The sequence below is a fragment of the Heptranchias perlo genome, chromosome 17, assembly GCF_035084215.1.
Source record: "Heptranchias perlo isolate sHepPer1 chromosome 17, sHepPer1.hap1, whole genome shotgun sequence".
NCBI lineage: Eukaryota > Metazoa > Chordata > Chondrichthyes > Hexanchiformes > Hexanchidae > Heptranchias > Heptranchias perlo.
The window spans coordinates 48,850,318-48,863,556 of NC_090341.1; the positions used below are offsets into that span (position 1 = coordinate 48,850,318).

The following is a 13,239-nucleotide window of genomic DNA, read 5'->3' on the forward strand; positions in this document are numbered from 1 at the left end:
CGGCGAATGTTGCACAGCGCCTGGGGGTGCAGGGTCTGCAGGCGGCGAATGTTGCACAGCGCCTGGGGGTGCAGGGTCTGCAGGCGGCGAATGTTGCACAGCGCCTGGGGGTGCAGGGTCTGCAGGCGGTGAATGTTGCACAGCGCCTGGGGGTGCAGGGTCTGCAGGCGGCGAATGTTGCACAGCGCCTGGGGGTGCAGGGGATGCAGCTGCTGAACAATCCGGATGGCGCCTGCCCAGCTGGCCGTGACGCGTATCCGGTTGTGGCAAGCGCGCGCTGTTTGCTTCGGCTCCGAGAGGCGGGAGAATGAGGCAGCGCGAGAGCCGGGAGCGGCTGTTGGGGGTGAGTGAGGGGCGGTTACCGTGAGCCCCCGGCCCCGGGGGTCTGAGTATCCCGGGCCTGCCGCTCAGTGCCCTCTCCTCCCCGGCTATGGGGGTCTCCCTCTCTGACAAAACATAGAGCCGGCTCGGGGCCCATTAAGCGGAGCTGTGGCCTGTGCCGCCCTGACCCAGTCGCAGGGCTGCCTGGAAGTACATGGTGGTGAGTGACAGCCCTTCAGCTGTCGGGGTGCGGGAGCAGCGGCCTGAATCCCAGCACAGACCCGGGGTCTGAGGTGGATGGTGCAGTTACCCACTGGGCTGTGGGTGAAGCTGTGCTTTTAGGGTCTTCGATGCTGCCTGCTGCTCTCCGCAGACCTTTGACCTGCAACTGTGCCTGTGCAACTCTGCATCAGTGGCTGGCTAGTTACTCTGCTGCCCCGTATCCTAAGCCGCACCAAGTCCCATTCACCCATCACCCCTGTGCTCGCTGTCCTACGTTGGCTCCCGGTCCTGCAACGCATCGATTTTAAAATTCTCATCCTTGTGTTCATATCACTTCATGGCCTCACCCCTTCCCTATCTCTATAACCTCCTCCTGCCCTACAACCCTCCGAGATCTCTGCTCCTCCAATTCAGGCCTTTTGTGCATCCCCGATTTCCTTCACTGAACCATTGGCGGCCGTGCCTTCAACTGTGGAGGCCCTAAACTCTGGAATTCCCTCCTTAAACCTTTCCGCCTCTCCATCTCTCCTCCTTTAAAATCTACCTCTTTGACCAAGCTTTTGGTCACCTGTCCTAATATCTCCTTATGTAGCTCGATGTCAGATTTTGTCTGATAATGCTCCGGTGAAGCGCTTTGAGACCCTTTATGACGTTAAAGCTGTTTGCTGGGAAACTTTTTAAGGTTGGTTTTGGACCTAATTGGAGTTATACTACACAAAATGTGAAGGCCAAGCTGTGTGACACTACATCTTGGGGCTGGTCTCACACCTGCTTGCTTTTGTGTACTTGGGAGTAAGACTGCTGACAGCCGTGTTGTACCACCGCCTTTGCATAAATGAGCATTTGAAACTAGTTCGCATTGATATGAAAGTGCTAGGCAATGGCATGGTTAATTTAAATTAATTCATCAATGTAGATGACCAAATACCAGTTCTAAAAAGTTTCACATTCATCATGATGAGCACAAAGTGAATTGCCAAACTCTGAAATGGTTTCTAAACCTTCTAAACCATCTATCTAAATGTATCTATGTATGTATAGCTCTATAATGTTAAAACTTGCACATCCTGTACACAAAGCTGACTACTACTTATGATTTTTGGTCATGCTTTTGTTTTTATGTAGAAATTACAACACAACAGGCCATTTGGCCCAACCAGTCCGTGTGGGTGTTTATCCTCCACTGGAGCAGTGCCCCTGATCCCATGTGCTCGTCCTGTTCCCATATCTCTTTATCCACCTTTCCCTCAACCATCTACCTAATCTATTCTAGATAGGAACTACTTTTTCATTAGTAATGGAATGCCTTTTGAGTAGGCAAGGTTTAGTTCAAAAGTTTTCAAAAAGTTTCCTGCATGGGGAACCGTCAGCAAATATTGACATTCCTGAGGAGCCCCAGCAAAAACTGAAATATTCCCAGTGGACTCCTGAAAACACTGACACTCTTGGGGCCCCATGTTTTAACTTAAAAAAAACTGATAATTATCCAAAGAAAACAGTGCCATCACTGCAGGGAGGTGCTTTTTTTCCCAAAAAATATACTCTAGTCATAAAATTTGCAACAATACATACAATACAGTTATCATCACATTTCATATGTAAACAATACAGATTGTACAATTTGCAAGATACATAAAGTACAGTTCAAATATGATTCTGACAATACAGTTACACATCGTACACAAATACAGTTCATGACACTCTCAGGTGCCTCATTGCATTACAATCAATATAGCTTATTGATTACAGATTCATTACAGGTACATTACATTTCATTACATCAATTTGTATTTTACATTCTGCCCGAGGGGGTTTTTCCCTGATTGCAGCCCCTTGGTAGACATTGGCGGGAAGGCTCTAAACAGTTGCCTTTCCCCACAGAGCCTTTGCGGCGGCCGCGCCCAGCTTCAGTGCGTCCCAGAGCACGTAGTCCTGGACCTTGGAATGTGCCAGTCTGCAACACTCGGTCAAGGACAGCTGCTTGTACTTTTTGCATGCGAGAGAGAAAAACAGACAGATGCGTGCACAAGAGACACTTGCGCCCAAGAGACAGACAGACACACACACACACACAGATACGCGTGCGCGCACACACGAGAGAGAGAAATGAAAGAGACAGATGAAAGAGAGAGACACGTGAGAGAGAAAAACAGAAAAGTGCACATGAGAGAGAGAGAGAGACAGGTGTGCAGATTAGAGAGACACATATATTAACATGTACCATTGCAAATTGTGATGCCAACATTTCTCATTAATTTTTGTTATGTCACCTGTCAAATTGTGGGTGCAGGCCTCTAGGTGGCTACATAGGTGCTTAGGCCAGTTTGTAGCTCGGTATGTGCTCTGGCCACTAGATGGCTTCGTGGCATGAATTTCTGAAGTCTCCCAACTGGATATAAAAAAACATTTGTATTCATCAATTGATTGTGGGCAGCGACAAGGACACTTTACAAGTATCGATACAATAAAACTCTTGCATAGAGCGTTCATACTTTCCCCGTCATATTGTGTTGATAATGTTATTGTAATAAAATGTTGTATCCTGTGACTCACTGTGAGCAATGCCACAAGAAGGTCAGTAGTTCTAAACTAAATGCCATTATAGCTTTAAGCTTAAAAAAAATTATTTTCATAAGTCAATACGGATATAGAAAAAAAAAGAGTAAAAACTGCACAAATAAGATTACATTCTGTACTTTTCCAGTACTAAGGGAATACAGCATTTCATCGGAATTGCCGTCTTTCGGATGAGAGGTTAAACCTGCCCTCTCGGAAGGTAAAAGATCCCACGGCACTATTTGAAGAAGAGCAGGGGAGTTCTCCCCAGCGTACTGGTCAATATTTATCCCTCAACCCACATCACTAAAACAGATTATCTGGTCAATATTGCATTGCTGTTTGAGGGACCTTGCTGTGCGCAAATTGGCTGCCGTGTTTTCCTACATTGCAACAGTGACTACACGTCAAAAAAAAGTACTTCATTGGCTGTAAAGCGCTTTGGCATGTCCTGAGGTAGTGAAAGGCGATATATGAATACAAGTTCTTGTCATTGAGTTAAGGCCAGTCCCATGAGTGGGATATACATCTTATCCCACAGCACCTGTATTCTGTTCTTGGTAAGTTAAGTGAAATAGTAAATCGGTGCAAATACTGTAATTTTATATCTAAACTCCATAGGTCCACAATTGTGGAGTGGTTTTGGTAATGTTCCCGTGAAATATCTTTCCTCAGGGTACCATATTCTCAGTCAAGATGTCACCTACGTGAAATATGGAAAGTGATCCATGGAGGTGCACTCACTATGTGTATAATACACTTTCAATTTAGATTATTTTTTTTAATGTGTTTTGTTTCTGTTCCAGCCCATCGAAGATCTCCTGCGCTGTGGCATCTGTTTTGAATACTTCAATGTTGCGATGATGATCCCTCACTGTTCACATAATTGTAAGTACTCCGGTTGCAGCATTCCTAACGCATGCATCCAAAACGCTTTAACCAATATGGTGGTGTCACTAGGATTTTAGTAAAGTGTAACCTGGGTGTGCGAAATTTTCACGCGTCTGCTCATTTGAAATGTGAAGTACACCCAGGGGTACAATTGTAGATTTCATTACTCCATACATAGATCATGTTTGTTGATATTGTTTGACATATGGGATACGCATGGAAAGGACATTCAAAGCTCTATAATGATAAGTGTTAAGTACTGGTGGTTACAGGTCTGCCACTGGCAGTGGTAACAACTTGAAGTGGTGAGATGTGAGTGCACACAACATTGAAGTGAATTGGATTAAATGCAATTTTTCCTGTAACGTATAGGCACTAATATGTAGTAATATGTAAGCCTAGTGATGGTGCTGTTATATTATGAAAAATGGGTCCAAGGGAAATTCACATTAGTGACAGGGTAGATGCTGAGAGGCTGTTTCCCCTGGCTGGAGAGTCTATAACTAGAGGTCATAGTCTCAGGATATGGGGTCGGTCATTTCTGACCGAGGTGAGGAAAAGTTTCTTCCCTCGGGGTTGTGAATCTTTGGAATTCTCTACCCGAGAGGGCTGTGGATGCTCAGTCGTTGAGTACATTCAAGACTGAGATCGATGGATATTTGCACACTAAGGGAATCAAGGGATATGGGGATAGGGCGGGAAAGTGGAATTGAGGTCGAAGATCAGCCATGATCTTATTAAATAGCGGAGCAGGCTCGAGGGGCCATATGGCCTACTCCTGCTCTTATTTCTTATGTTCTTACGTGACTATAGCTCATTATTACCGTACAGTCGAAGGGGAATTATATTCTGTTGAATTGTCTCAACAACAACTTGTATTTATATAGCACCTTAAATGTAGAAAAACGTCCCATAGTGTTTCACAGTTCCATAATTGTTCCAAGTATTTCTCAGGTCATTGTTGGACGTAGATGTTTTGTGCAGCACTTCTCTCGTCTGGCAATTGTGAATGGAGAGTTCAATGTTTGTAATGTCACAGGAGGGTAATGGAATGTGGTGAACAGTACCAGCAGATAATATCAGCCCATTGCTGGGCTGGCAGGTTCCCTGCTGTATATACATGGGGAAGTAAAGAGGCTGTACATGATTTGCAGGAGTACCTGAACAGAACAGGACGATTTGGTATTTCCTTCTGTATGCAGAGGATACTGATGCATGTGTAAAAATAAAAAGCTGGAAATATGAACATACAAAATTGACAAGCAGGAAAAGGCCAGGTGGTCCAACAAGCCTGACCCCCACACCATGATGGCCAGAGCAGCATGACTAAACACTTCCTCCCTCCCCCCTGCTGCCATAATGATAAGTGTTAAGTACTGGTGGTTACAGGTCTGCCACTGGAAGTGGTAACAACTTGAAGTGGTGAGATGTGAGTGCACACACCTTTGAAGTGAATTGGATTAAATGCAATTTTTCCTGTAACGTATTGGCACTAATAGGGAGAGGCAAAAAATACACAGAAGGCCTGTTGGGATCAGAAAAGGGAAAAGGCAGGTTGACGTTTGAGGTTACGGTTTGAATTAAGGAGCCTCGGAATTAGGGGTTCTCAGAAATAATCGGTCTTTGCTCGTTTCAGATCTCGATGGACCTGCTGTATATTTCCAGCATTTTCTGTTTTTATTTGAGTTCCCAATGTTTGCAGCTTTTCTCTTGTCCTCTTCCACAGTTGTATGTTTTGGGCGTTGTACCCCACTTTCTTCCCCTCCTCTCCTGACAGGCGCTAGCTTCTTTCTGGTACCTGGTCCATGTGGCCATTCTGGACAGTCAGGTTACTCCGCTGTGTGAGTTGATTTCATTGATGACCTCACTTCATGTTGCAGATGTGATCAGAAGCTGGTAAGGCCACAGCTGGAGTATTGTACGCAGTTCTGGTCACCACATTACAGGATGGACGTAATTGCTCTGGATAGAGTGCAGAGAAGATTTACAAGAATGTTGCCAGGGCTTGAAAATTGCAGCTGCGAGGAGAGATTGGATAGGCTGGGGTTGTTTTCCTTGGAGCAGAGGAGGCTGAGGGGAGACTTGATTGAGGTGTACAAAATTATGAGGGGCCCAGATAGAGTAGACAGGAAGTACCTGTTTCCCCTAGCGGAGAGTTCAAGAATTAGAGGACGTAGATTTAAGCTGATCAGCGGAAGGATTAGAGGGGACATGAGGAAAAACTTTTTTACCCAGAAGGTGGTGGGTGTATGGAATTCGTTGCCCGAATTGGTGGTAGAGGCAGGGACCCTCAACTCTTTAAAAAGTACCTGGACCTGCACCTAAAGTGCTGTAAGCTGCAGGGCTACAGACCGGGTGCTGGAAGGTGGGATTAGAACGGGCACCTGGTCGTTCTTCGAGCCGGCGCGGACATGATGGGCTGAATGGCCCCCTTCTGTGCTGTATCTTTTCTATGGTTTCTAAGCAGGGATTCTTGATGACTTTTTTCTCCTTCCTTAACCCAGAGACCGATTTTAATACCGAAATGCCACCTTGGCGGAGATCAGCTAACTCAGCACATACCTGGGATTGAACCTGGGGCCCTGTGATCTGTATGGACTATACTCTACAGTGTCCACTGAGACTGAATTCTGGAATTGTTAACCTGATGGCTGGCTCTTTGCAATGGGATGTACATTGGCTGATTTATTTCCGTTGCCCTGTGACTTACTGCCCAGGATGGTAGCTTTTGACAATCTGAGAGAAGGAGGGACCTCACTCTCTGTCCACTCATTTCACAACCAGTGAATCTTTTGCCTGTCTAGCAAATGATGAGTTAAGTTTGCATGGACTCCAGTGCAGCATTGAACATGGAGGTGTGATTTGATTCTGTTTTTAAGCTGCATGAAGGTGGAGGAACTGATATGGGGGTGGGTGGAATCTTGTCACTGGTTCCTTGAGGATAGCTCTGGAGCAGCATTAGCAGGCAGCTTCTCTCTGGGTGGGGGAGATAGTGAGGTGGCTGAGAACTATCACAAGCTTAAAAAAATTGGCGTTTTATTATAAATGGATTACCTAGTGAAGCAGAGAATGTGTACACAGCTGTTTGAAGGTACTGCAAAGTCAGTGCTCCTGTTCTGCGAAATACAATGGACTGTTTACTTTGTGTCACATTCCTTGTACGGGTTTGCTGTTTTTATTGTATCATGCAGAGATTTTAAAATGTTGATTTCTATGCAGGTTTTCCTCACCCTGCTCCTTTGAATGGCTTACATTTCTCTGTATAGAAATCAGACTGATAGGCCTGCAGTTGCCTGGATTGGTCTTGTCTTACTTCTTAAATATAGGTATCAGAATTTTCTGCTTTAATCCAGTGGTAACTCGCCAGTGGTTTTCAGTGCCCACAAAACTTTTCTTTGCTAACCCTCAGACCTCCCTCCCCCCTCAATTTCCCCACTGAAAATATGCTTTAAGGCTGATATTATTACAATTTTAAAATAAAGAAAATAAATTTTAATGTATTTTTCCAACTCTTAAAAAGAAATCCATAATGGCAAATGGGAAATTTGGCTCCTTGCATTGTCCCAGCCCCTATTTTCCATTGAGGGTTTTTTTTTCCTAAATATAATGTATTGCTGGTTATGGTACATATGGTATAGTATCGGGGATTCCTAATGAATCTATAAATTAAGTAAACTTCTGCCTCTGAGCATTGATTGACAAATAATTTTCCACCATTAAAATATTCTGCTTGTTCTTTAGACTCGTCAGAATGTGTTCAGCCAGGTAACCAGACACCCAGATGCTGACCTGCATGTGTTGAGTGGCACGTTATTAGAAAGAAAGGACCTCCTACCACTGGCACTGTGTTCCATGGTATTCTCTAGAGTATTCCTTTATTTGTAGAGCAAAATTCTGACTCTGGGCGGCCTGGGAGTTTTAGCAGTTAATTCTCTGTATGGGAATCAAGTGTATTTTTATAATAAATTAAAACCAAAGTATTTTCCTTATAGAAAATAGGAGCAGGAGTAGGCCATTCGGCCCTTTGAGCCTGCTCCGCCATACAGTATGATCATGGCTGATCCCCTATCTCAATACTATATTCCCGCTCTCTCCCCATAACCCTTGATCCTTTTGTGTCTGGAAATCTACCTAGCTCCTTCTTAAATATATTCAGTGACTTGGCCTCCACAGCCTTCTGTGGTAGAGAATTCCACAGGTTCACCACCCTCTGAGTGAAGAAATTTCTCCTCATCTCAGTCCTAAATGTCCTACCCCGTATCCTGAGACTGTGACCCCTTGTTCTAGACCCCCACTCCCTCCCCCCCCCCCCCCCCCACCCCCAAGCCAGGGAAAACATCTGCCTGCATCCAGTCTGTCTAGCCCTGTCAAAATTTTATATGTTTCAATGAGATCCCCTCTCATTCTTCTAAATTTGAGTGAATACAGGCCGAGTCGACCCAATCTCTCTTCATACGACAGTCCTGCCATATCTCTCATCCTGCATTTCACCTTTTGATGTAAGGCAAGAGCGAGCTGCCTGTTCAATTTAAAGTACTCGACGAGTTGAAAGTCCCTTCAGCTAAATGTTAGAAAAGCTGACCGCTGTTGTTTTTGACTACCCCCAGCACCTCTTGCCTCTGGCCTCAGTTCCATCAGTCTCTCTGTTTCTTACCTCAGGCTAAACCCGGTGGCGTGGAAGATTTGCCGTGAGCAAAACTTCCTTACTCACATCGGATCCATTGTCATTGTTGTGCCTCTGAAGCAATGCCTGCTTTTCCCCCCTCGCTGTAGCTGAAACCATACTCCATATCTTCGTCATCTTGACTTCTTCAGCAGTCTTATTGCTGGCCTCCCAGTTTTCACCCTCCATTAACTCTCATTTAAATGAGAATTCTATAGCCTGGGTCCCCTCCCAGACTTCCATCACCTCTATTCCTGTCAACCTCCCTGTGCCCAGGCGATTCATTTTAAGATTACCGCCCTCAATTTCATAGCCTTGTCCCACCCTATCTCAGAACTTTCCTCCAGTCATGCATCCTGACGTGCACTCGCTGCTTTTCCGACACCAGTTTGCTCTTGTTCTCTGGTCCCCCTGCTCCATCCTCAATGACTGCTCTATCACCTGCTACATCTCTGCCCTATGGACTGCATCCTCCAAATCTTTCCACCCTGCCACCTCCTTCCCTGCCTTCTAAAAATGCTTCTCTTTGAGTTTTCAGCCAACACCCTAATTCTGATTATTCTGCTGCTCAATGTCCACCAAAGGTCCTTCCTGTAAATTGATTTGAGACATTTTTAATTTGGGAAGTGCTACAGAAAGGTAAGGTAAGATAGTCACAATCATATATTGTAACTTAGCAAGAGAAAGGGCTCATTCTTGGATAAAAATAAGCTCCTAACAACTTCAAAATAATAGCTGCCACCGGGAATCACGGTCAAGTTGGAGGCTGCCAGCAAGAGTTGGTTCATGTCTGGTTGGGAATGCTAATGGGAGTCTGGTCTGATTGGGGAAGCCAGTGGGAGTCTGGTCTGATTGGGGAAGCCAGTGGGAGTCTGGTCTGATTGGGGAAGCCAGTGGGAGTCTGGTCTGATTGGGGAAGCCAGTGGGAGTCTGGTCTGATTGGGGAAGCCAGTGGGAGTCTGGTCTGATTGGGGAAGCCAGTGGGAGTCTGGTCTGATTGGGGAAGCCAGTGGGAGTCTGGTCTGATTGGGGAAGCCAGTGGGAGTCTGGATGTGGTTGGGGAAGCCAGTGGGAGTCTGGATGTGGTTGGGGAAGCCAGTGGGAGTCTGGATGTGGTTGGGGAAGCCAGTGGGAGTCTGGTCTGATTGGGGAAGCCAGTGGGAGTCTGGATGTGGTTGGGTGAGGGTTGTCAGTGGGAATCACAAGACTGAGTTTATATCACAAAGTTGCGAGTGGCCTATTTGAAAAAAGGCAAAATCCCAATTCTTGCAGGTTGTCAGATTATGTTGATATCCTGGATTGGGACTTGAACCCAATTTGAGATCATCACTAAAGGCCATTGTCAAATGGTTTTGAACTGCTCCACTTCATAATGATATGAAGAGTGGGTAGGACAGAGGATCTGGTGAAAGCTGTATGCACTGGGTGGAACCAGTAACACCCAATATAGTACAGTGGATTTCAGAAAAGGTGGTGTTGGTACAAATTTCAATTTTATTATCAAAATAGATCAAATTACAAAATTAGAAGTATGGATTTTGCCGTTCCAAACTTACAATATCTGAAGGGTGCATTTTGAGTTATGAAGTACTAGCAGTGGGAGCAATTTAATGTTTTGAATTAATATAACACAAGAAGCCTATTAGCACACCATTAAAGTGTATTGGCTTATGTGTGATTTTTCTTTCCTGCAGTGTATTAGTAACAATATGCTAAAGATGCTTAGTGATGGCGTGCAGAAAGACCAAATGAGTGATTATTTTAAATGTGTAATACAAAGGAAAAATTTGCAGAGCTATGGGGTAAGAGCAGGGGAGTGGGATTAATTGGTAGCTTTCAGAGATGGGCTGAATGGCATCCTTCTGTGTTGTATGATTTGATGAGTCAAGAGATGCACCGTTAAATCGCTGCTGTCTGAGTGTTGTAACAGAAAGCCTTGGCCTGAGGCTTGTGAATCATGCTGGTGACTGGAAGCAAATAGACAAGCAAGTAGATGGGGAGTCACAGTGGGTCAAGACTTATAGGTGACACATTTCTCTCCAATAATGCTACATTGAAGGTGGCTCTATCTACATCGTAGCTACAGAGCTTGGTCAAGTGTTTAATGTAATAGTCTACTCTTTCCATCCTTGCACTATGTTTCTTGAATGAGGAAGTGGACAAGACACTTGCTCCTCGGCCCCTGCACTGCAGCTGCGTAACTCGAGCCTGGGAATGATCTAAGAATGCCACAGGGCAACTTTTGAACTGATTTATTTTTGTTTCCTCCTGTCTCACACTCCCACTTTCCTTGGCAAATTGCCTAACCCCTACTCTCACTGGATCAGTTTAAAACAATTTTTCAGTTAGGTGTTAGATCGTTATCTTTCCTACTTCCTTACCAAATTGTTCCCTTTATTGATATTTTGTCCTGCAATTTTTTCCTTCAGGTTTTTCTTCCTTTAGTCCCATCCTCTCCTCAAGGTGCTCAGCCAGGCTGACTAGCTAGCAGCTGTGTTTTATCTCACCCAAATGACCATTCTTCAAGTGAACCAGGACAGTGGGCGACATAACCTGGGGAAGGGTGGGGGGTCATCATAGTGGAGTTTGATCCTACTGCCTGTTGCCAATAGTGCACAGGTGCCCTCTCTAACCTGGGAACACTGAAGTCAGTTGTATACTCTCCTCACCTCCCTGACTGAGATTAGCTAATTCAACACAGACCAGAGAACCAGTCAGGGACCTTCATGATCTGTATGGGTCACTAGCAGACCATAGGTACATTTACCCAGTGCTGTAACCAAAGGGAAATGGGAGTTGAAAATATCTCTGGCAAATATTTAAAATAACTTGATTCAGATAATGCAAAGTAATTTTACAATCAAGGAGTGTAGTGCTCTTGAAGGCAGTAGCACTGGATTCCACATCAGTGACATAGGTTTTTTGGGGTTTTGTGAGCTGCTGTCTCAGACGCAGAGTGGGATTTCTCTTGGAACAACCAAATTATTTGACTGGGGAGTTGAAGAGGGCACAGAATGACAGCTTCACTCACATTGACCCTGCCACACTTTGTCCTGTTTGCAGGTAATCAACCGGTCGGCCACATGAAAACAGACTTGCAAAGCGAGGGGATTATTTTTATCTTTGTTTGGAAAGCTGGATTTTCTTTGTTGTTTCTTTAAAAGCAAATGCGGCTGTTCAATTATACAATGTTGTCACTAGGATTCCAGTAAACCATCCATCAATACAATCATAGATTTTGCCCTTCCAAATGCGTGTTGTATGTGCAAAGATCATTTTGACTTGTACAACACTCAGGTGAAGAATTGGTGGTACAGGTGCGTTATTCTGGTGGGAAGTGATGAGTTAACAACACTTCAGTAGAGAACAAGTGGAGCTCCTTTAAAGGCATGCAGGATAAATACATATCTCAGAGCGGCAAATGTAGACTAAACAAACGTGACCCTAAACGGATTATGAAATTAATCAGAAATATAATGAGGAGGGAATATATAGACTGTGCAAATCCTCAAAGAGGGGGAAGTTCTAGCCAGACCAACCTCTGATGTTTTGAGGAAGTAACATCCTAAGTGGACTATGGAAAGCCCTTTGACTTGGTGTACCTACATAGCAAAAGGCTTTTGCCAAAGTTCCACACAAAAGGTTACTGTTACTGTTTAAAGTAAAGCAATGGAGGTTCAGAGTAGTCCCTCGGAATGAATAGGAAATTGGCTAAAGGATATAAAGCACTGGGTACATGTTAGAGGAACAATGTTGGGGTGAGGGCAGTTGCTGAGTTGGGTGCTCCGAGGATCATTGGTGGGACCCATGTTGTTTTGAATTTACGTAAAGGACCTAGTTTGGTAATTGGTCAGATTTACAGTCGGTACCAAACTAGGAGGGGCAGTTAATTTGGAGAAGACAGTTTGGGAACAACAAAGTGAGTTGGGAAAATTAAGTAAGTGGGCGGCACAATGCAGATGAAATTTAATATGGAAAAGTTGAAGTTCCCAGTGTACAGGCATGTGCAAGGAACCATAGATGAAGACCATAAGAAATAGGAGCAGGAGTAGGCCACATGGCCCCTCGAGCCTGCTCCGCCATTCAATCAGATCATGGCTGATCTTCGACCTCAACTCCACTTTCCTGCCCGATCTCCATATCCCTTGATTCCCCTAGAGTCCAGGAATCTGTCTCTCTCGGCCTTGAATATACTCAACGACTCAGCATCCACAGCCCTCTGGGGTAGAGAATTCCTCCTCATCTCGGTCTTAAATGGCCGACCCCTTATCCTACGACTATGCCCCCTAATTCTGGACTCTCCAGCCATGGGAAACAACCTCTCAGCATCTACCCTGTCAAGCCCCCTCATAATCTCATATGTTTCAATTAGATCACCTCTCATTCCTCTGAACTCCAGAGTGTATAGGGCTATTCTACTCAAGCTGTCCTCATAGGACAATCCTTTTATCCCAGGAATTAATCTAGTAACCTTTGCTGCACCGCCTCTAAGACAAGTATATCCTTCCTTGGATAAGGAGACCAAAACTGTACACTGTGCTCCAGGTGAGGTCTCACCAAAGCCCTGTTCAACTGTAGTAAGACTT

At 44.9% G+C, this 13,239-nt stretch overlaps 1 protein-coding gene across 1 annotated transcript in view; it reads left to right on the forward strand.

Moving 5' to 3' along the window:
* The first annotated feature begins 290 nt into the window (after positions 1-290).
* Positions 291-13,239, forward strand: part of rad18 (RAD18 E3 ubiquitin protein ligase) — a 276,395-nt gene continuing 263,446 nt past the window's right edge. The window contains exons 1-2 of the mRNA XM_067998963.1: positions 291-343; positions 3,906-3,987. Of these exons, the coding sequence (XP_067855064.1) occupies positions 308-343; positions 3,906-3,987 (118 nt within the window). The 5' untranslated portion in view covers positions 291-307. The remainder of the gene's footprint in view (positions 344-3,905; positions 3,988-13,239) is intronic.